The sequence below is a fragment of the Podarcis tiliguerta genome, assembly GCF_965153285.1.
Source record: "Podarcis tiliguerta genome assembly, chromosome: 2".
Lineage (NCBI taxonomy): Eukaryota > Metazoa > Chordata > Lepidosauria > Squamata > Lacertidae > Podarcis > Podarcis tiliguerta.
In genome coordinates this window covers 62036372-62060972 of record NC_139535.1, presented here as the reverse complement: position 1 = coordinate 62060972, position 24601 = coordinate 62036372, and the positions used below count along the sequence as shown (strand labels likewise).

Sequence of the window (24601 nt, the reverse complement as noted above, 5' to 3'; positions counted from 1 at the left end):
CAGGTAAGAGAAGGAGTGGCAATAAGCTTTATGATGCAGCTAGGCCTTGAGCCCATCTGCACCAGCCTGTAAGTTGCTTTCCAGACCTGTTAGAAGTAAGGATATTTATTACAAATCATTCCCTAATTGATCATGGAGGAAAGCTATAGCTAGCTGGCTGGCTTTCTCACAGTACAGACTTTCCTGGGGTTCATATAACTAATTAGAGGCACAGGATGTGACTGGTGCTCTCAGCATGATGTTGAAGGAACAGAAATTCAATCATAATTACTTTACAGTACAAAGAAGATTAAAGATGCTTGTATGCATCCCGACCCCACAGTGAAGTTAGGAAGCAAAGATCTGTAGACAGCGTCATTGCAGAAGCATTTGGTTAGTCTGAATGTGATTGACTGATTCTGCTTTTAGACTGCTTTTCATTCCAAAGAATCACATGGTGGTGGTGGGGGAGATATATATATTAAAACACACACACCCCATTGTGCCAGGTTTAGGGGTTGAAGAAAGTATTATCCATCACAATGACTTGCTACATGGCTTAGGAATTCTGGGCTCCCTCAACCCCTTCTAAAGCAAGACTTTGTGGGACACAATTTCTCCACAAGATGGAATGTTTAGTGGAAAAGTGATAATAACCAGGTGAAATATGAATTTAGATTTTGTACTGAGTCAGACAACAGTTTTTCAGAGGCCTTCAGGCAGTTTTTTCGGTGCCCATGTTTGCTTGCTTTCTGTTCTCTGGCCAAATTTGGGTTTTCAGTGCTAGCTGCACCCTTGGAAAGCTGAAACGAAGAAGAATGGTCACTATTTCTGCAGCAGTAGATGTGATTACCTTTTGGAGTGTCATCTAGTAGAGCTTTTCTGAGAGGTGAATGGTCTGGTCAATGCTTGAATTATGGGGGAAAGATTTCTTAGTGGAAATCTTGCCTTTGATTCTCTTCCCAATGTATTTATTGATGATGAAAACTTACTAGCCAGGTCTTCAATCAAATGATTTCCAGGGTGGTTTTTGCTAGTTAAACACATACCAATAAGATTGGTCTAAAATTGATAACAGCAATAGTACCACAACAGCCTCAGCTTAAAACTATAAAAACCACCAGATCTAAGAACTCACTAGTTCACAGAGTGCTGGGCAAAAATAATAACAAAAAAAAAATAAATCACCTGGTGCTGAAAAGACATCAAACTCGGTGCCAGGCAAGCTGGTATTGGGGTGCCACCCCTGGGGATAGAAGAGAAATGTAATTCAATATGCATTTAAAGCCAAATCTATCTAATTCAGACCTTCTGAAACAATATGCAAACTGAAACACAGCTAGCATACAGTGGTACCTCGGGTTACATATGCTTCATGTTACAGACTCCGCTAACCCAGAAATATTACCTCGGGTTAAGAACTTTGCTTCAGGATGAGAACAGAAATCATGCAGCGGCGGCACAGCGGCAGCAGGAGGTCCCATTAGCTAAAGTGGTGCTTCAGGTTAGGAACAGTTTCAGGTTAAGAACAGACCTCCAGAACGAATTAAGTTCTATACCACTGTATATTACAGAGAGCTCCAGTATGTTTGGTGTTGCAGAATTAGGTGACATCCATGTAGGTATGCCCATACAGAGTGCTTGTCACACAGTTAGAATGCCTTCAATTACACCTGCCCATTCATCCCCCCCCCCATCCTCCCATGCCATCATTTGACTCAAGGTTGTACAGAGATTTCTAAAAGAAATCCAGGTCAGGATAATTATCTGTAACCTACAATCACAGCAGTGTTGAGCACCACAATGGCAAATCAATGCGTTGGCAAAGGTTTATGACCTGTGGCGCGGCTTGCAGCGGATTTCTGTATTACGCAGATCAAGAGGAAATTAAGCTTGACCAGGTTTATTATCCTCCAGCAATAATGAGAAGTGCTCCTCGGTGATAAGGTTTTGTTTTTATTCTTCATCTATTTCATTTGCTGGTGTAATGGCCTTGTGCACATAAAACAACAAGGTCGTTGGTTTAACACTATTGAGAAGCTTCTCACTGTCCCCTTCTTTGCAGCCTTTTTTGGATGGGCCAAAGCTGTGACCAGGAATGGCTTCTGTGTTCCATCAGTGCTCCATGGTGATTTCTCAATATCCCAGGCCCCTTGACCCTGTGTAGCTGTGGGAGAGGTGGAAACTCAGACTTCCCCTCTGATTAAGCAACTCGGAGTCTGCAACAAAATATGATTTGTTTACTGGCCAGAAAATTCAGAATTAGCCCCCCCCCCAGCATCTAATCTTTGGTTGATAAACCCTCCACTGGGACCCGATTTAGCTGTGGGAGAAGAGAAAGGATTGATTTAAAGGACATATGTAGTCTGGCAGAAGTTTCTGCATTAATATTGCTGGCATCCAAGCTGTCAAGATTCTGTATTGCGCCACCGCCGCCACATTCCCCAAATTAATAAGAGTCCTTCTTGCTTAATTCTCCCTACCCCAGACTGCTCTTGTGACTGAATGAAGAAATGTCATTCCAATTAAGGGGGAATAAGTCCAACAAATGGCTTTGGGTATGGATAATTTTTTTGTCACTGAAATGAGCAGAAGGCAAACCTATTATTCCATTTTAGGACTCTGCGCCTAAATAAATATGTGAAGTGATGCAAGTTTCGATCAGCATGTCAAATTTGGAAAAGAAACTTGCAGGTTCCTTCTCCTTTCAGTTACTTACAAGTACTCTGCATTTGGAGCAGATTTTGAGGGGGTGAGAGGGGAAAATGAGGTTGGGTAAATCCAGTCGCACAAGGGTAAATCTGTTACTTGAGTTGAACAGCCACTTTGCATAAAACCCTTCAATTCTCATGAAGAACCCCAAAACTGTGCTCATTGATCAAAATAAAATAATACAGAAATTAAGCAAAATCCCCTGTACTTTACTTACTATGCATAATTTATTCTGCTCCTAATGATTTTAATTCCTAAGGACACTGAATGCACTGAGGCAATAGGAAAAGGGAAAGATGAGGAAATGAAGGATAAGTGTAGGTAGGGAAAGCTATGTACTGGAGTTCTATGCTGGAATTTCTGCTCTGCTTTTGAGTTTTGACTGGACATTGCCCAACGTTCTCAGCCTTTTCCTGTGGCCACAAAGACTGGGAACTTGTTTCTTAAAAACCAGAATTTGGATTCTGAGGAGGCTGAATACCATGCCAGGCCAGAATCTGATCCTATTCATGTAGTCAACCTCAGGATCCACAAATTACACACACTTCATCAAATTCTCAGGCATATGTACAAGATTCCAGTAGAAAGTGTTTAAAAACACACTTTACAGCATAGTATGGTGCACTGGTTAGAGTGCCAGACTTGGACCTGGGAGCCCAGAGTTCAAATCCTGGATCCCATGAAGCTCACTGGGTGACTCTGGGCCAGTCACTGCCTCTCAACCTCACCTACCTCACAAAGTTGTTGTGGGGTTGAATGCATGCCACCTTGGGCATATTGGACAAAAAGGTGGGATTTGATGCAGTAAATTAAATAAATAGAATAGAATAGAATAGAATAGAATAGAAAATAGAATAGAATAAAGGCATGTAATTATATACATTCCTACTCATAAGGAAGTCCTATTGAGCTCAATGGGGCTTACTCCCTCGCAAGTGAGAATAACAGATTGCAGCCTCGGTGTTTCACTTCTTCTCTGCACCATTTATTACTATAGAAAGCAATTTACAAAATCTTCCGAAATCAAAATCTTGCCGTCAAACTAAAGTATCCAAATTAAGTAATGTATGCAAATTTGCTTTAAAAATGCCTGAATTATTTTTAGTTCCTCCCAACATCAGGATGGAATGCTATGTGTGCTTTTTCCTGGTACAGAGTTGTTGCCTTCCCCCCTCCAAATGTATCTGGCAAAGTTCGGAGCCTTCAGAGAGGCTGCCCGCTTCCTACGCCTCTCCTATGTAGCATATCTACTATCTGCAATACAGTGGGGGAACGCACAACCAGCTTTCTAGAGGCGAGTTCTTCAGGCACACATTTGAATGGCTGCTAAATGGTATGTGGCAGACCTGATGGTGAAAAGACCTGTGTATATTTGTTTTCTCACACAACCCTTGTCGGACCATTAAACTTTGGATCATTAAACTTCATTGTCTTTAGATTATCTCAAGTGAGCACTCATGCTCAAATGCCTTCTCTCAAGGGGCCAAAGACTGACATTCAGTTATCTTCTGCACAATGCTTACAATATCCAAGCAGCCTGCCAGGTGGATGGAGACAGAACGCCAATTCTGTACTGCATAGTCTAGCTGTTGCCAGATGGAAGGTACGGCTGCTTGGGTCTGACAGAGCATATGGTTAGGGTGCTTGGAAGTCTGCTGTGACATATTCACTCCTTGCTCCTGGCTATTCCTACAGAGCATCACAGACTTGGGCAATCTCTAGGCGATCTTTATTAGGGGTACATATGGTCCCATTTGTTGTTAAAGCACTCATCAGAGACTTCTGAGTAATGCTTGCCTTGTAAATTAACAAGTATGGTTACGCTTATATTTGCTGCATATGCTCATTTACTGAATGGCTGGAGGCCGCAGGTGACTTGAAAAGAGATGCTAATGTGCTAAAGGGAAGGATAATTGCATTTTGAACATGTTTGCTGCTTTCCTTTGTCTGTTGCACCATCTGGCTCCTCTCCCGACAAAGAACCCCTTGCCAGGTTTCCAGCAACGATCTCCTTGGAGCCAGACGCTCGCTATGCCTAGCTTTGCCTCTTTGGCAAGGGCTTGCAGCTTGAGATGCACCTGAGTGCATCTTGAAGCTATATCGGCTCATGTTTCTTGAAAGCAGATGAAAGCTCTTCATTCTTGGGTTCTATGTTGCATATTTATCAGGGCTTTTTTCAGCCGGAACTCACCGGAACTCAGTTCCTGCAGCTCCTTGGTGGGCGCCATTGCCATGATAAGAAAACAAGAGCATTCTAAGAGAACAAGACGTTCATGGTGAGTTCTGGCACCTCTTTTTCTAGAAAAATAGCACTGATATTTATCCTCTCAATACTAGACTGGGGAAGGGCTGTAGTTCACTGTGTCTCCAGGCAGGACCAGCAAAGATTCCTGTCCAAAGTCCTGAAGAGCTGCTATCAGTCAATCAGCAGTAGTTGGCGGGACAGGGCAGGCAGGACAGCACTGCACACCTCACTTCCCAATCACTGCCACATACTGGGGGAGAGACAGGGCAAGACCAGGGCCGGATTTAGGTTTAATGCGGCCCTAAGCTAGGGATGCGGGTGGCGCTGTGGGTAAAACCTCAGCGCCTAGGACTTGCCGATCGCATGGTCGGCGGTTCGAATCCCCGTGGCGGGGTGAGCTCCCGTCATTCGGTCCCAGCTCCTGCCCACCTAGCAGTTCGAAAGCACCCCTAAGTGGAAGTAGATAAATAGGTACCGCTTTATAGCCGGAAGGTAAACGGCATTTCCGTGTGCTGCTCTGGTGCCAGTTCGCCAGAGCAGCTTCGTCACGCTGGCCACGTGACCCGGAAGTGTCTGCGGACAGCGCTGGCCCCCGGCCTCTAGAGTGAGATGAGCGCACAACCCTAGAGTCTGTCAAGACTGGCCTGTACGGGCAGGGGTACCTTTACCTTTACCTTTAAGCTACTGGAGGTTATGAGGCCCTTTATTTGTCCAGCTATCCTTTGTCAACAACAAATTGTCACTGTTATAGACTTCCGGAATGGAATATGTTTGAGAACCAAGGTACCACTGTATATAGAAATGAGCAAACCAGTGATATTTTAGGGAGCAGGCGGGGTCCATTACTCACATCATAGGCCTAGGACCCTCGTACCCACAGGACCGACTCTCCTGGTATGCCCCACGGAGGACCTTGCAGTCTGCAAATAATAACATCTTGGAGATCCCAGGCCTCAGGGAGATTAGGCTGGCCTTGACCAGCCACAAGAATGCTCTGCCACAAGAGATCAGGGCCCTGCGGGATTTGACATCTTTCCGCAAGGCGTGCAAGATGGAGTTGTTCCGCCAGGTCTTTGGTCAGGGCTCAGCCTGACTCCCCTTCCCTTTTTGTATAAGAACTAGTACAAAAGGGGCCTCCCAGCATTCTCACAGGCCCATATAAGATCAGTGTACACAGTTGGGCCTGATGAGCATTTATTGTTCCCAACCCAAATCCTGCGGAAAGCCATCTAATTCAGATTTTAATTCTATCCTGATTTGTTTTTAAAAGGTGGTTTAATTATTGTTTGATTTTATATCAATGTTTATATTTGATGAGCCAATGTGGTGTAGTGGTTAAGAGCGGTAGTCTCGTAATCTAGGGAACCGGCTTCGCGTCTCCGCTCCTCCACATGCAGCTGCTGGGTGACCTTGGGCTAGTCACACTTCATTGAAGTCTCTCAGCTCCACTCACCTCACAGAGTGTTTGTTGTGGGGGAGGAAGGGAAAGGAGAATGTTAGCCGCTTTGAGACTCCTTAAAGGGAGTGAAAGTCAAACTCTTCTTCTTCTTCTTCTTCTTCTTCTTCTTCTTCTTCTTCTTCTTCTTCTTCTTCTTCTTCTTCTTCTTGATGTTAGCTGCCCTGAGCCTGATCTCGGCCAGGGAGGATGAAATACAAATAAAAGTTGTTATTGTTGTTGTTGTTGTTGTTGTTAGAGCCTACACAACACAAAACACTGTTGCTGTATGTAGGTTTTATTTCATTTGTTTTTTATCTTATATTTTGGAAATGTACATCCAGGGTTTTTTTCTTTAAATTTTTTGGGGGCCCCCAAGAGAGTGGGGCCCTAAGCTATAGCTTGTTTAGCTTATACGTAAATCCAGCACTGGGCAAGATGTGAAGGGCTCAGTGCTGCTGTGCTCACACTGCTGAGCTCTTTGCTTCTCCCCACTCTCAGTAAGCAGCAGTAGCACTCGGCATTGGGAAGCCAGGTGTGCAGTGCAGCCCTGGCTGCGCTGCCCGGCTGAATGCTGCTGCTGCTGCTGCAATCAGTTTAGACAATACTGAGCTAGATGGCTCATTGGTCTGACTCAGTATAAGGCAGCCGCTTTTGTTCCTAGATTTCAAGCTGAAGAGACTGGGCACTTGTATCTCTGAAGGCCCTGCCGGCAGGAAGCTCAGCTGCATAGCTGTTATCCGAAAGACTAGTCTTTCTAAAGATCTGTGGTTGGTTGCTATGCTGGCTCTCAATCTTGGGTAACTTCTGCTTCATACCACCTTTTTCCCTGTTTCTTTTTTCTTTATTTATATTGCTTTCTATCTAATAACAGAACAATTGAGAATCAATGCGGTTGCCGTGAAATATATATTTACATGTAAATCATGCACCAGGGTTAGGAGTGCACACAACCCCCTTGAGAAATTTTGATATACTTATCAAAACATCTTCTTTTCTCCCCCCCCCCCTTTTTTTGCTTCAGAATTCCTTGAATCATTTGCTCTGGCAGGAGCTTCTGGTTAGTTTTGAAATTTCACATGTGGTGAAACTTGGTATCCATTTTAGGATAGTTATTTATGTTATCCAATTCACCAACACATCATTCCTTTTGTTATCAAGTGTGCTGCCACAATTCCTCCAAACGTTTACCAATTTTCCAATTATGGGGCTGCCTCATACACAACCTTGTCCTCACCAAAATGCCACCCCATATTATTTTCCCATTTATTCTGGATTTACCTTTTCTGCAGAAAGTCTAATAAGTAAAACACAAAACAAAACACGGAAACAGTAAATCAGGATTAAATTGGGGTAGGGGAGATATGGGGTGGCATTTTGATGAGGATGGCATCGTGTAGACGCTGTGAAAAACTTGCATGTGTGAACCCACAATAAACTGTGGAAGTTCCCTAACTCTGAAAATGGTAAGGACAGGGTATGTGTGTATATCAGTACAGTTCTTAAAGGTGAGATTCATGTTCTTAGATGTACTAAGGACCTATGGAACTAGGCCTGGTCCACATTGCTTTTCTTAAAAAATAAATAAATAAAAGGTTTACATGATACTCTGCATTCCATGCACTTATTTCTGGTATTGTGATTGCTTTATGTGTACTTGAAAGTAAGCTGTATGAGTTCAATGGGAGTTCCTCTGAGTAAGTATACATTGGATTATTATAGCGATGAAAATATCATCCCCTCCAAATGAAATCATGAGGCTTTGCCATTAGAAATGCAATAATCAAATAAATAAACAAGTTATTTGAATAGTGCTGCCAGATGCAAAGCACATCACATACTGTAGGAAACATTGTGCATATCCAAATGGCATACTTTGCTATGATATGCTAATATGCAAGCAGACCTAAGTGAGTTACTGCAGATATACAACAGCTAGGAAAGGATAATACCTCATGTGTATTTAAAAATATTTATCACGTAATGATAATGGCACAAAGAAAAGGAGATCTTGCCGAGGGCTATCAAGCTGCTCAGTACCAGGGGCAGACCTAGCACTGATCTTCTGAATGCCATATAGATGGTGCTCTAGCTGATGTGCACCATGCTATCTGTAACCTATATTTCATTGCCAGAGAATCCAGTTTGGTCACCGTCATAGGATGTTTTAGCTCAGTAAGAAGCCCAGTGGGGGCTGAGCAATCCCTGAGGAGCAGCAGCAGCAGCAACCACTGGCGCTCTCTCTCCCTCCCTCCCTCCCTCCCTCTCTCCCTGTGCTTTGCCGTTGGTTAAGCACACTCCCCCTCTCTTTCAGCATCAGGGAGCATCCAGCTTTGAGGGATAGGGATTGCCAGTCATGTTCAGAAGTCAAAGCCTCCCTCATCACCTCTCCCTTTGTCAAGAATGAAGCAGGTTCTTGGGGAAAGGGCACCTTTGTAATTGGGTAGGGGGAGGAAGGCTGCTCTCTGAAAGTAATTACTTTGAGAAAGTGCTTTTGTCTCGGCCACCACAAGATTTCACAAAGTGGAAAGAAGAGTGCAAAGACAGAAGCAAGGAGCTTGGTTCATCGCAGCAATGAAACAGTAACTTCAGGTAAGTGGCTTTCCTTTTATTCATCATCCAGGAAAGACAATTAGAACTGCCTTTTCATTTTCTGTGCGTCTTATTTTGTTGGTGGGAGAGAAGAGTTTGTACCTTACTGTGCAGCTGGGAATTAGCATGTTTTATCATTCCCTGCCATCACTTATAAAACAGCATTCTTGGGAAGCTAATTTTAGTCTGAAGACAGACAATAGTTTTTAAGAGAGTTGAAGGTGGGAACATGGAAGCATAGCTTCACTGTGGAGCCATATACCCTTATTTCTTTCGTCTCTGGTTGAACATGTTTTGCAGGGGTTTTTTTAACCGCTGCTACACAAATTTGCAAAACCCACGAACTGAGACAATAGGGGAGTGATCGTTCACGCAGTGTAGCCTTGTCGCCTTTGTTTCTCTGAAAGGAATATTGTCTGTTGCTAAGCCTCAGGTGGTGGTACAGAGGCACGTGCTGCAAGCAATAGTGCTAGGAGTTTCCAAATGTTTGTGGGATGAGATGGAGAAAGATATGCAAAAGGTGGGTCACTCACTCGTCAGCATATATGACTTCTTCCTATCTCCAGAGCACAGCACAGCGATGTTGGAGGGTTCTGGTCTCATTCACCTTCCCAGGCAGCTTTTGTAGTCTGATTCTTCTGGTCACTAACTAGTGATAAGCACTCTCCTTTATCTGGAGATGCTGGATTTATAGAATGAGGGACAAGGTTCTTGCTGGTGCACCTTGGCATGCTCTTTTGCCAGCTACATTCAGCCTGCTTCTGGGCTGCATCCTACACATAGAATTAAAATAACGGGCCAGTTCTTGAGCATTCTGCAGCCTGTAACAGCTTCTGTGTAGCAACAGAGAGGGAGTGACTTTTCAAGAGACTCCAGGTGCCTCCAGATATCGCAAGCAGGCCATTGAGATATCACAAGAAAGTAATTGGCAACAGGTAGTTTTAAAAAACACAACTTACTGGATTTCCCTTAGAAAGGGAAAATTCAGGTTCAATGGTAGAAAAACTTGGGTTGGCATTTTGATGCCAACAATGTCATGTGAACACAGCAAAAAACAAACTTGCATGCATGAGGAGCATTGATCCCACAAGACCACCCACCTCCCTGCTGGGAAATAGAGTACAGACTTCCAGTTGTGCTTTCTGCTCTCTGTTTCCTTCCTTGTCCTCCCTTCACAAAGTGCATGGCAGATCACATCCGCAGGCATAAGTCTTGACTTATTCCTGGCAAAGAAAGTACTGTATTTCACTAGTCCAACTGCATGAGAAACTCATGCTTGAGGAGCAGTGCAGGCATAGGTTTTAAAAAAGCGAACCCCTACAAGTGTTCCTTACAATGGGAATACCAGATGCATAACCTAACCTAAGCACAATTCATTTGCTGCCCATCCTGTCCCCCCCCCCTTCTAGACAGCTTTGCAATTTACTCTAAGTGCCACCAGAAAACAGCTGTTTTTCTTGCACTTGTCTTAAGGGGTGAATCCTGTTGAGCTGAATTTCCATGAAATGACATGTTTAAGAATATCTGGTGTCATCTTCAAATGCATTTCACAAGCATTTGATGCCCATGAGGAAAAAAAAGCTTGCTCAGATGGAAATATCTGGGTTGGGTTGGTTCAACAGAATGAGGCTATGACAGACGTCATGAATATGGTGTCGGACATAGCTCTTTGTTTTGCTGGATTTGTAGTCCAGAAGTGTGAAGATTTGTTTGGGTTTTTAGCACAGGGCCTTTGGCTTACTGGGCATGGAGGGGTTCCTTGAGGAGTGGGCTGAAGATTGTGCTCTGTGGTGCTTTGGGGCGTTCCATTTTAGCTTGCAGTTTTGTGAATCCTCCGTACTTTCCCTTTGCCCCTCACTTTCCGCTGTCTCAAAGAAGCATCACACCGAACAAGGAACAGCTGTTTCTGTTGATCCCCTGAGCCAGATGCTTGACATGACGAAACAGCACCGATTTGGAAAAAGCAGAGTGCTGTCTCACGCTAAATGTAAAACATTGTTGTTGCAATCATCAAGAAAACAACACAGCTGAACGGAGAGTGTTGGTGGCTGCCCCCTCCTGGCTGTGTTGTCTGGATCTTTTCGCAGAGTATCCTGTCTTCAGAGCACAGCCCTATCTCTCACCTTTCCTTTGGGAATGTGGCTTTAGCCGCCTGCCCGATTTTAAAAAAAAGACAGACTAAAAGGTGTCAGGCAGCGATCAGATGATACCTTTGCGGTGAGTGATTTAGTACAAAGCAATGTACACAAAGCCGTACCAAGCAGACATGAGGTTCAAAGTTGTGCAAGTTGTTATAGGGCTGCTATCTAAATCCCTCATTTGAACTGTGCTGCCTGATCTCACAAATCCCTTGATCTGCTATTTGGACAAGTAGGGATCATTCAGTGCTGGTACTGGCGTAGTTCCAGATTGCCATGTGGCTCGCAGGTGTCAGATACATCAAAACAAAACAAAACAAGGAAGCTCCTTTAAAAGCTGTATTCTGCCCCTGGATTTCTGAGCCACCTGGGACAAATCACTTAATTAGGCTTCATCATTTCACCTCCCTGGCTGTTTTCTCTTGAGGTCCTGGCAGACACAGACATTCCGCTAAGTTCCTAAGTGCTTTTGAGGAATTGCAGACGCTGTAAGACTGTACAGAGAGAGCAGCTGTGCTTTGAATATCGCTGAAGAGCGACCCAGTGATACTATGTGAGAGGCACTTTCACAATGCACCCTCAGCTTCTTTGGTCAGAAGTAAGTCTCAATCAGTTTGATTGAACTTGCTCACTAGTAATTTTGCAGAAAGGTGAATGATTAACAACAACATACATACATACATACATACATATGAATAAAAATGCAGTACTACAGCCTTACAGTGCAATCCTATCCAGAAGCAAATGCTCTTGGATCCAATGAGATTTTCTGCCAAGTAAGTGTACATAGGAGTGCAACCATGTATTATCAGAGTACGTGCTATGCAGCCCCTCCAACCGCCTGGAAAGTCTGAGGTACAAAGGAAGTGAAGACTAGGCACAAGGCAGTCTTAACTGAATCCCAAGCCCTTGCTCAGCACTTCTGGAGGGAGTGAAGTGGCTGCATCTCTCCTCCAGTGGGTGGGGGTCAACTGTAGTGGAGAGCCTCCCTACTGAAAGCAAGGGCAGCTGGCAAGATACCACCAGCAGTGTTCTTGACTGTATTAGCTGGGGGTGAGAGCAGAACAGGGCTGGGGATGGATCTGCAGGATCCAAAGCCAGTCCATTTCTGCTTTACCAGCATACCAAGCTTCCACCCTGGTGAGCAGGAGCTGGAGGGCTGTAGATATGGCAATGAATCCATTGTTCTATGCCTCCTAGCCCCTTGCTAGAATTTGTCTGCTTGGAAACAATCCTATGAAATGTTACCTGCGAGTAAGCTTGATGGGGCTTACTGCTGATCTGAGTAGACTTGCATAGGATTGCAATGCTAATCACATTTTCTTCTTCTTGCTGGGACCTAATGGTCATTGGTATGCTTCCATTGCTGCCTGCCCCATCCACCAGTACACAGTATTTCTACTGCTTCCAGGATCTGAGGTAAATAGCATTGCACTCCTCCCAGGTCCAAAAAGTTAGCTAGTTGTCCTTTAGAAATATATATTATTCTCAGCATTCCCTCATCCTCTACAAGGCATGTTTGCTATTTTAAAGATACCCCTTACCAGCAACCTGAGGGAAGGGTGAAACAACGGGTGTATAATAACTGCAAGAGTAATAATGGAAGTTGTGATAAGAAAAGGAAATTAATTGCCAGAGGAAAAGAAGCCAAAGTGATAACTGGGAGAGCATGGAGGTAACGGGAAGCTGTGAAAGTTTAATTCGACACACAAAGATGGGGATTTAGCAGCAATTTAAGGCTCCTCTTTTATTACTATAAAAAGGCAAAGGTAGATAAACACTATTACACAGAGAGCAGGACAATTGGAGAAATTACCCTGAGTTGGAAGGAAATGTAATGTCTCTTTGTACGTTTTCATGCCCAAAGCTGGTGATGGAAATGGCTTCCATCTCTTGATAATTAGATATGAAACAGCGAATGGAGGCTGGGGCGGTTCAAACACCCTTATTTCCAGCTTTTCACTAATGATAACTTGTGATTGTAAAGGGTCCTCTCCTCTTGATGTTATTTTCTTCTCGTCTATATGCTTCTCCCATTCCATTCGCTGGAGGCAATCAAAACCCACTGCTCTTGGGAGGAATTTTTTAATTTAAGTGCTCTGTTTCTACAGAGTGTGTTTTTGGTTATCTCTTCCCCTTTCTTTGTTTATACGTGCCTTCTGTCACTAAGCTACTGCTAACTTCTGAGTATCATTCCAGGTAACACATTCGGGTAAAGCCCACAATTTGTCATCTACGGAGTAGGGCAACTATAACAAATTGCAGTTCCTTTAGGGCAGAATGTGCTTTAAATATATGGTGTGTACATAGTGCAGGGGTCCAGAAAGCTCTGATATGTAGAATTAATGTCCAAATTAACAAATTTGGTATATTTGGATCAAAAGAGAATGACAAAAGCCTGAAAAGGTTGCCAAAAATGCTCCCCCTTTAATACTAGTTACCAAACATTGATCACATAGAAAGAATGATATTTACCTTCTTGTGATAATTTTTAAACCTAGAATAATTAATATTCAGCTGTATCACTTGTTATGCCCATTTAACAATATCAAAGGTGGAGAGTATACCAACCATGTTTTCATACAAATACGAATCTGGTGACAAAACACTAACTTCTTAATTGCTTACACACACACACACTACAATTCTGGTGTACAATGGTTCCAGTGCTAGAAATAAATCCAGAGTCAAAGCAAGCAGAAATGGAGAAATACAAGCAGAACCCAGAAATCCTGTGGTAAGCAATTAGAGCTACAGTGTGCTGTGGCAACCCCCCCCCCCAAAACCCCAGCAGAGCCCTGTGGCACCACTAACACTGAAAATTGTATTGTGGCATAGATTCCACATCTTCAGTAGGGCAGGATAATTGAGGCAGTGACAGATCAAATCTGGAGCATTAGCAGGAGGCTTTCAGTTATTGCACAGCATGCCATGTCATGAGGTTAGAGGCTCAGGAAATTATAAGGAGAGAGCCTTGCTAAGAAGGGACTGCAATCCTTTCCTGCAAGTTATCAGTACCCTAACCTGTTGCCTTCAGAACAACAGCTCTCACTTTTAAAAAATCTGCTCTGAAGGCCTGAATCAAGAGTCAACCTAAGATCTGGACAAATATTTACTTACAGTAAATATTTACTTACTTATACTTATTCACATCAAGAGAAAATTACCAGAAAGTCTGCTACCTCTGATGGCAGAGGAAGGGTTGATCCAGCACTAGAGTAATTTCTGATCCCATGCAGATACCAGTAGATCATTATTCCACCAATCACACCCCAAAGGGAGATCGAGAACTTTTAGGATCATATTACTAGGGCAGATCAATTCTACATTAGGGTGCTGTTAGTGTTCAATAAACCTTGTAGTTTTGCAACTGTTCAGATAATCCAAGCTCCACCTTTCATAGATGGCATGTACCCTAGAAGTGCATGTCCACTAATGTTATCACATTTCAGTTGTACAGTAGTCACAATATCAGCAATTCAAGTCCTTTGACTTTGTTGTCTGAACTTAGATTATTAGCATAATGGCTTCTAAGCTGTTTCCCCTCTAACCTTACGGAGTACCTTAGCCTGATTCTCCAGCCTATATCATCAAAACATATTATGAGATCTTACTCAACTTTAGTTGACCTCTAAAGTACTTTCCTGGCTTTAATTAAATTCATTGCTTCCTAAAAGTCTATCATGTTGGAATCTTATTCCGTCCCATTAAAAGGTCCACTTATTTATGTAACAATCAACGTTTCTGAATCATGGGGGCTCACGTTCCTCTAATTCTTTTTAAATCCCTCTATAGATGCTGGCTAAACATTCTAGTATTCTTTGTAATGGTACTTTGTTGTATGGAGGAACATTATCATGCATGCCCACAACTTGCAGTCTGAACTAATCCAGTCCAAATACAGGCTGTGTACATATAACCAGACTGAGCTTGGGACTGAATCTGCCTAGATGGATGACCTTGGAAGAGCAACAGGGGAACTGCAACTCTGTTGCTCTTACTAGATTTTTCATGGGCTTTTGATACTATTGACCATGGTATCCTATTGGATACTCTACAGGAGATGGGTTTAAGGGACACTGTTCTGCAGCGGCTCTGGTCTTACCGCCGGGACAGGTTCCAGAAGGTAGCATTGGATGAGTGCTCCTTGGCCCCCTGGTTATGTGGTGCCACAGGGCACTATCTTGTCTCTGAAGCCATTTAACATCTACATGAAGCAATTGGGAGCAGCCATTAGGAGTTTTGGAGCAAGGTGTTTGCTCATGATACCCAACTTTAATTCTCTGTATTTTCTAAATCAGGAATGGCTGAAAAGGCTCTGGACTGGTGTCTGCATACAGCATTGGGCTGGATGAGGGGTAATAAACTGAATCAGACAACTTGCAGGATGGAAGCTCTGTGGGCAGAGGCAGATGTAAAGGTAAAGGTACCCCTGCCCGTACGGGCCAGTCGTGTCCGACTCTAGGGTTGTGCGCCCATCTCACTTAAGAGGCCGGGGGCCAGCGCTGTCCGGAGACACTTCCGGGTCACGTGGCCAGCATGACGAAGCTGCTCTGGCGAGCCAGCACCAGCGCAGCACACAGAAACGCTGTTTACCTTCCCGCTATAAAGCGGCACCTATTTATCTACTTGCACTTAGGGGTGCTTTCAAACTGCTAGGTGGGCAGGAGCTGGGACCAGAAGACGGGAGCTTACCCCGTCGTGTGGATTCGAACCGCCGACCATGCGATCGGCAAGCCCTAGGCACTGAGGTTCTACCCACAGCACCACCCGCGTCCCCCAGAGGCAGATGTAGGGCAGCGCAATTGTTTTTCCTGTGCTGGCTGTTGAACCAAGGGGGAGAGCTGCAGGGCATCGCAACTATGACATAGTGTACACACAGAACAGAAGGCAAGAAGTGGCGGGGCAACAAATTTTTGCCTCACATAGAGCACCACTACAATTTGAAAGACCAAAGTGGGTGCGGGAGGGGTTTCTGGGTCCAGGAAATCAGTAAATTGCCTGCCATGGCAAATGTATAGTAGACATCTCCTGGTTCCAGGTCTGTCACAAAATGATGGCAGAAGAGTGTAGCGTTTGGCATATTCAGCTTGCAATTGCTGACATAGCTTTTAATTGATATCTAATTCCCAGTGCTTTTTTTGGGGGGGGGGGACGCAGGGGTATGCATAACCCTAAACATTTTGTGAATCTAAGTTTGGCCTCATTGAGGGGCAGTATTTCTATATGAGTAGGAAAATGAGAGTACCCCTAAACATTTTTTAAAGAAAAAAAGCACTGCTGATTCCTCTTCAAAATGTGCCACAGCGATTTCTTTGTGACAGGGAGTTCCATAGTTTACCTTTCCTCTGGTTGGTTCTGGAGGTATCATGGCTCAGCAGAATTTGTTGACCCAGAGGCTCCCATGTGGAGAAAGCTTGTTATTTTATATTTTTCCTCCCATACTCATGCCTTTCAAAGTATTTTATTCATCTCTGTCATTTACCCTTCTCTTCCCCCTCAGTTTGTGGGGAGAAGAAGGAATAAGGTCTACATTCTCTGATCCCTCTTCTCTGCTCCTGTTAGGCACTCTTATTCCTCCCATAACAGCTTCTCTCTGTTATCTCTTCCTGAGGGCCCTTTCACCTCAGAGAAGGGAGACTCTCTCTTCCCACCCAACTCAAACCTCTCCCTCTCCTGGTCTTATTCATTCAGTCTCACCTTCTTTTCCTTTGTCCTAGCACATGACACATGCAAGCACATGGGCACACACCAGTTGCCCACTTCCCAGCACCACTGCCTGATGGCTGGTTGTTTTTCTGAGACAGCCGCCATTTTGAAGGCAGTGAGGGGAGGCTTCCTAGCTAAGAAGCTGGGCTGTGGGAAAGCGAGTAAGTGAGCAAGTGTACATGTGTGTGCGCGAGACGGAAGGGGGCAGAAGATGCAGCAGCAGCAGCAGCACACCACTAAACACTTGCTGCTTCTTTCCCTCTTCCTCTGCCTGAGCATCCCTTCTGCCTCCTTCCAGTTTTTCTCCTCCTTCCCTCACACTTGGCTAGCAACTCTGCCCATTCCTAATCTCTTTCCTTCTCTTTCTTTCCTCCCTCCAACTTCATGCGCTTCAGTCTCACTCTCTAGTCAGCTCCCACTCCCATGAGTGTACTGCACATGTGGGAAGCTGCTGATGCTGGAATCATGGGTGGGATGAAGAAACAAGGAAGCACTGGGCAGGCTGCAACACTGAGGCCAACCTGAAAGAGGGCTGAGGCTCACTGGTGATCCCTTGCTCACAGTTTATGAAACCCTGCTTTGTATATTCACTGCATTAGCTTAACTTGTCCTAGTATCACCTTAACTGTGTGGCCATGACCCTTGCTAGTTATTGCTTCTATGGGAAAGAAGACACATAAAAGTACCCAAAATGTTTGCCACCAAAAAGTTTAATAGTCTCTTAGAGCTTTTACAACTATATCATGTTCCAAATAAATTATTCTCCCTGTGCCAGTCAGCAAGACTGCTTAGCTGTTGCTTGATTCTTACGAAACACCAGCAGTTTCTCCATATACTCGAGGAGCCTGCCTGGCTACAGCTTAAAATTTCAGCATGTTTTCAGCAAACGTGATTTCTGTTTGGGTGAAATCCACTGCATGATATTAACTAGTCTAGAAGCATTGCAAATTATTTTTTATCACACTTATTACTTTGCTTCATTTCTGAAATGCATTAATTAATTCTGAAATGTTAGCCTATTTTTTAAAAACCCCATTAAGACACTTAAAACAAATAATCCGAAATGGTCCGAACAATAATTGTACCTCTGACTGTTCTCTAATTGTTAACTTTTAGAAACTGCAATAATGGTTACTCTGCAGCTAATTGTTTGAAGTGGGGAAAATATGAAGAAGACAACTGAGCAAGCATAATTTGCTGTGCAGCCTTTGTCCATTTCAGCCTACTTGCAAAGGAGATGAGGAAATCAAGTGTAATTATCAGATTCACAGTATCATAGAATTGTAGAGTTGGAAAGGATCCTGCAGATCATCTAGCACAACCCCCTGCAATGCAGGAATATGCAGCTGTCCCATATGGGGATCAAACCTGCAACCTTGGCATTATCAGCACTATCCTCTAACCAAGTGAGCTATCCATGGCTATCAGCATGTGGAAGTCAATGGGACAGTCAAGCCAAATACAGCGGTAAAGAGAATGGTATCATGGACACACATGGGAAAAACCCGCACAATTTATTAATTTATTTTTGCATGGTCTCAATATATTTTACTGGATAAAAGGGTCTTATAGACAAACTATTGCATGCTCACGCATGTTAGGACATCCTGTGTTGCTTCAGCTTGTGTGTATACCTCAGTGTTTATCCTTGGAACCATCAAGAGAGATCTGTGAGCCAATAATATACAGTATAAGGTGAGGAAGAAGCTCAGACCAATCTAAATCAGGGTGGCTGATGTGGATGAATATCTGCAGCTACATTGCTCATCTGAATCCAACTAAACTAGTCAGAAAGAGGAGGATAATTTTAGTCATTTAATTTGTCGTTGTTGAATTTTTATTGCCATGGTGGGGAAAATGTGCTTGTTGGGTTTGTTGTTGTTTTTTTGCCTCAGGTGTCAAAATGACTTGGCTGGCTTTGGACATTATGCACATTGACCTTGGGGGTGGGGGTGGAGAATGGGGTGCCATTTGCCACTTCATATCAAGCAACAAAATGTCTTGGGTCAGCCCTCAGTCAGATGCTCCTTTTGATGTGGAGCAGTGATGTGCTACCCCAGGCACAAGTCACTAATGAATGCATGACTAGAGCTGGATTGGGGCTGGATTACTAAATTTATATACCACCCTTCATCCGAAGATCACTTTATCAATAAAATATAAATGTGCTTAACTTGGGCTAGAACTGCAACCATAGTACTGAACATAGCTTGGTGTCTGTAGGCAATACTTTTAATGGTCAGCGTGGTGGTGAGTCTATTTCACAATAACTTTTAGATGTTATCCTAGACAGCTCTGGCTAAATATGACCACCAGGCTTTTCTGCAATGCCTTTAGGCAGTTGCTACAAGAGTAATCTGGTAAAATCAGGAGTGAACTCAGATATCATCTTATATATCTCATCATGCAATTAATACCCATTTCCCTCAAGTTTGCAAATGTCCAGTATGGTGGAGGGTGGGAAATGGCAAGAAAAACAAGCCATACCAACAGTGAAACTTAGCACATGTTAACACACAAATCTGTGGCTATAAGGGTTAAATACACAGGACAGTGTGGGAGCCTTTGAAACACAATGCCCAACCTTAATCCCATATGTCACCAGCTTTTGAGTTGTGTCGTGAGTTATTGTTCATTCTTGCTGAAAAGTTTGGGTCAATATGACCCCTACAGCACAAGGGAGGCTTGAGCCAGAAGAGTGTTTCTGGGCAGCAATGAAGTTGAACTGACAGTCTTTATCCTCACAGCTGTACAGAGGGATATTAATTTGTGTTCCATAGAGAATCTACTACAAAAGTTACCATCCCAGATCAACCCATTGGTGTTTGTCTCAGTGAGCCAATAATATTTAAGTGAGGAAGGAGCTCAGACCAATCTAAACAGGCCCCTTCCTATCTCCCTCTCTTCCCATACAGCAGAGTTTAGCAGCCAAGCAACATGAATTCCTGCAGCTGCTCCCAAGAGGGATTATGAACTTTGTTCTACCAAGTGATAAACGGACAAAGGGACATTTATTATGAATTGTGACATAACTTCAGCCTTTATCACCATCTGGTCAGCCATTCTCTCTCCCCACCCGTTTGTTTAAGGATCCACTGCATGCATTTCACGGAAAAACGCAAGAGAACAGCCACATGGTGAAAATAGATGCTCCAGCAACAACCAGGTCAATGATATTTGTGGTCCAAATTACTCAGTTCCACTAGCTTTAAACTAGTTGTTTGCAAGTTGCCCCACTGATTTCACTAAGTCTTCATGATCCAATTGTTGGTGAGTGTAGCATGTGAAATGTATAAACGTTTCTTTTGAGAGAATGAATGCAGGTTGCTTAGGAACAAATGCAAAAACACAATAATCACATTTTCAGGTTCACATAACCTTTCTTCAGGCTAAAATGGAATGGTCAGAGCAAATGTTTGGAATGTTCCAAAGGGGAGTGATAAGCAGCTGGGTGTGCTGGATGATGAGATAATTATCATCTGGAAACTCAAGGCGCATTGGGGATATATTCATTTGAGATGAAGCTTAATGGAAGTTGTAAATTAGAAGCTGTGTCTAGCTCTAGGAAAGAAACATTATCTTGTTCAAATCTGCATCTTGGAACTTGCTCACTCGTGCATGTAACTCACTTGATTTCTTATCACAACCTACCGTCAAGTTATGCTAGCTTCATGAGTCCAATTGTATCCCAGAGTGTAGCAGTCTTTCTTCCTATCCATGGCTACTTCGGCAGCATCATAGGATGATTTAAATCAGGGAAATTGGGTACATTGTCCCTTTTCATTTTTCTTTAAACAAACAAACAAACAAACAAACAAACAAACAAACAAACAAACAAAATCAAATGCTGGGAGATCCACACATATCTTGTTTGGCAATGACTAATAAAGTTACTAACCCTAATATACCAATATTTCACAGATTCAGATGATGAAAATAAAAACAAAGAAACAAAAATGAATTCTGTATACTACAATGGGAAAAATTGACGGTTCCAGAAAGCCCTCCAGGCCTTCCATTTGACAGCCCAATCCTAAGTACAGTGCTACCTCTAGATACGAACGGGATCCGTTCTGGAGCCCCGTCCGCATCTAGAAGCAAATGTAACTAGCGACGGCATGTCTGCGCATGCGTGCTTCACTTTTCGCTGCTTCTGTGCATGCGTGTGATGTCATTTTGAGCGTCTGCGCATGCGCAAGCGGCGAAACCCGGAAGTAACGCGCTCTGTTACTACTGGGTTGCCATGGAGCGCAACTCGAACACGCGAAACCTGAAGTGCATTCAACCCGAGGTATGACTGTATGTGAATTCAAAACACAGCCACCTCCACCTTTGAGGGGGCCCTCAGCTACATGACCTGGCGGCTTCAGCACTCTGATGAAACAACTTTGTCATCCCCCAGCCCAGTTCCCCCAACAAAGCATCTCTACAAGGTGTTGTGGTAAATTTAAATGGCAGCTCCCAGGTCCCTACCGGGAGCAGCCATTTAAATTTCCCACAGTGCCCCAAAGCAATGCTACTTCAGGGGCACCATGGGAAATTGAACACACAGCTCCAGGATGCAGCTGATGAGCAACCAGTGGATTGGACTGTCAGTCAAAGGGCCAGGCTAAGTGGTGGTGCTCAGCCCAGCCAGGGTTCTGGGCCCAGTGGGTGCCTAAGGATGCTACATGACCCCATGTGACTCAGACTTTGCTTCCCACTGTGTTATTTCACCCAGATAAGTGTGTGTGGAACTGCAACTTTATGTCACACTCATGGGCAAACTACCACAGATTCTATTACCTTCCCAGTCCTTTATTGATTTATATATTTATTTGTATTCCTTCCCCATCCTTCTCTCAGATTTAATTATTCTGACAAGCAGAGCCCATGTCACCAGAGACCACGGAGGCAGATTGCAGGCCAGGGCCTGCCTGTTGTTAGCAGCTAAATAGAAGATTTGGTTTATCTGATTATATCAGCATGACATTTGAAAGGGTCTTTTCAGCCCATTCAATTTCAGACAAATAAATTTTTTGAAGTAAATACATTTTTAATGCAAATAATTCAATTGAGACCAGCCTCTTTGATCTTTAGTCAGCATTATTTTTATCATGTGGATAAAAATGGGAGATGGGGCATCCAACTGAGTCAAAGAACAGCCATGAAAACGTTGTATGGAAACTATGGACAATGAATTTTAATCGAAAGAGTATTGGTAGGACTTTAGGGATGGAGCCTAATTTGAAATGCTCTCTTGGATATGCAGTTGAAACCTGAAATATCTAGGGTTTCCCCTCCCACCTATCTAAAATATCCTTTTTGTGTGTTTCTGTTTCCATGTTCACAGGTGGAGTTGCAAACTTTACATAAATCATTAGCCCAGAAGCGAAAACAAGCCAATAAATAGGAATGGGGCTGCTTGATCAAGCCAACAGCACTATCATCCTGGAAGAGCATAACTTGGATAAACAACTGCCGTTCAGCTGGCATGCAAAGGGCTTTGCCACCCCTAGCCAGGGGCTTGAAGGATCCAGTAATGTTATGATGGACAGTACCAAGATCCTGGGAGTCCAGATCATATTGATAGCTGCCTACTCCCTAATCATTCTTCTGGGATTCATTGGCAACTCCTTAGTAGTCTACATGATTGTGAGATACAGAACCATGAGGACTGTAACCAACTTCTTCATAGCTAACCTGGCTCTGGCAGACTTGATGGTGGACACGCTCTGCTTGCCCTTCACTTTGGCCTACACTCTGTTGGATGAGTGGAAGTTCGGGGCTGTGCTTTGTCACCTGGTCTCCTACGCTCAAGCTTTAAGTGTCCATGTGTCTACTCTCACCTTAACTGTGATTGCTCTGGACAGGTACAGATGCATTGTTTTCCATTTGGATAGCAGGATATCCAAGAAGGTCAGCTTCACCATCATTGCTTTCACGTGGCTGGTTGCCGCTGTCCTAGCCAGTCCACTGGCCATCTTCCGAGAGTACAGGTACGAAGAAATCCCATCCATCAATCTCAGAATTGCCGTCTGCTCTGAGAAATGGCCTTCTGAAAGCAGGGATGCCACCATATACAGCTTATCCATGCTCCTCTTGCAATATGTCCTCCCTCTTTCCATCATCTGCTACGCCTACATCAGAATATGGTTCAAGCTGAAAAGCCACATCAGTCCCACTGCTAGGAGTGACAGCCACTGCCGGAGGAGAAAGACCACAAAGATGCTGGTCATGGTGGTGGTGGTGTTTGCAGTCTCTTGGCTCCCCTTCCATGTTTTCCAACTTGCCGTTGACCTTGACCTGGTGCTCATCTTCCATGACTATAAACTTCTTTACACCGTGTTCCACGTGGTGGCCATGTGCTCCACTTTTGCTAATCCTCTGCTCTATGGCTGGATGAACAAGAACTACCGCAATGGATTCCTCATGTTCTTCCGTTGCCAGAACAAGCCGGAGAGGCTCTATACGGAGGGCTCAGTCAGAGGGCGGTCTTACACTTTCCGAGCCACCACCTTGAATGACAGCATCAAGCACTCGACACTCAATGGGCAGCTGCCCACTCCAGTTTAGGACCACAAGTAGCTGTGCCTCCACAAAGGGGCAGGAACCTTGATGGCATCTACCTAGGACTGATGCCTTTTCTAAAACTCATAATGTGTCGTATTGCCAAAATAGTGTTACTTGTCATAGCCCACATGGGAGCACATTGTCTATCTGTCCAAACAAAGAACCTCATGCACTGTCTATTTTGTCTCATGAAGCAAATTAACTAAACCTTGCTTTGAGTTCTGTGTTGCTTCTTGCATAAGCAGCACAAACATGTTGTTCACAGAATGCTTTCAGTTCAGTTCTACCATAATCTGAGAGAGGAGAGAAATGGCAAATAGGACTGGTTGTTTTAGGCAGCCTTCCCCAACCTAGTGCCCTCCTGGAATTTTGTACTACAACTCCCATAGAGTTGGCTCTAGTTACAGGTAGGTAGCCGTGTTGGTCTGCCATCGCCGAAGCAAAATAAAATAAAAATTCCTTCCAGTAGCACCTTAGAGACCAACTAAGTTTGTTATTGGTATGAGCTTTCGGGTGCATGTACACTTCTTCAGACACCAGCATGGCCAATTGACATGGTGTCTGGGTCAGATGGGAGCTGTGGTCCCAAACATCTGGAGGGCACCAGGTTGGGAAAGGCTGGTTTTAGGCATCCAGCAGGAATGAAAGTGTCTGCCTCCAGAACTGCAAACTACAGGACAGTATGCTATTATATATTAAATGCACTGTATATTCTTTTAAATGACATGTCCTCCTGTTCTTTTGAATTTCTCATGCCAAAGTCATATTATTATTTCCAGTTTTAAAGACTAAACAATTCATGACCCATTGTGTGCAATTTTTAAAATAGGTATTATAAAACAATTGAGAAGCAAAGGCTGGGTGTTCAGCACATGGATTCGGCTGAAATACCAGATTCTTCTAGGTTTCCAGACTATCACAAATGATGACTGCTCAAGGTTTGCATTGGTATCTGAAACTGGAATGGTTGCTGTCCAGAATGGCAGCTTTTCATGTAACCAGATAATAGTTTCTTGAGGAAGTGATGTTCATACTGCATCCTACGCTCAGCCTCTGCTGGCACTTCACTTCCAGCTCAAAGGGCAGTATTTAAAAGCTCATTTCTTTTTAATAAGGCACATGCTAATTTTCTTTCTGGGCAGAAATTACAGGCAGTCCTCCCTGGCTCCTCTTCCTCCTATGGAGTCTTCCTTTCTTTCTAGATATGGTGAATATGCACCATTGTGTTTGTGCATGGAG

The 24601-nt window shown here is 43.8% G+C and overlaps 1 protein-coding gene and 1 long non-coding RNA gene across 4 annotated transcripts; one reads left to right on the top strand and one right to left on the bottom strand.

The window, feature by feature from the left end:
- Window positions 1-511: 511 nt before the first annotated feature.
- On the bottom strand, window positions 512-9623 carry LOC310666859. The gene is made up of 3 exons (XR_014506052.1): window positions 9497-9623; window positions 1168-1225; window positions 512-782 (listed from the first exon to the last, which is right to left on the bottom strand). It is a non-coding gene; the product is annotated as an uncharacterized lncRNA (long non-coding RNA).
- On the top strand, window positions 8669-24167 carry LOC310666845 (neuropeptide Y receptor type 2-like). Of its 3 annotated transcripts, none has more exons than XM_083418345.1 (2): window positions 8669-8963; window positions 22143-24167. In XM_083418345.1, the coding sequence occupies exon 2, from the start codon at window positions 22205-22207 to the stop codon at window positions 23363-23365; it is 1161 nt and encodes a 386-aa protein (XP_083274471.1). In that variant the 5' UTR covers window positions 8669-8963; window positions 22143-22204; the 3' UTR covers window positions 23366-24167. The 3 variants fall into 3 exon arrangements, with proteins under 3 accessions (XP_083274471.1, XP_083274473.1, XP_083274472.1); XM_083418347.1 differs by lacking the exon at window positions 8669-8963 and adding an exon at window positions 15335-15521; XM_083418346.1 differs by lacking the exon at window positions 8669-8963 and adding an exon at window positions 19295-19976.
- Window positions 24168-24601: the final 434 nt, after the last annotated feature.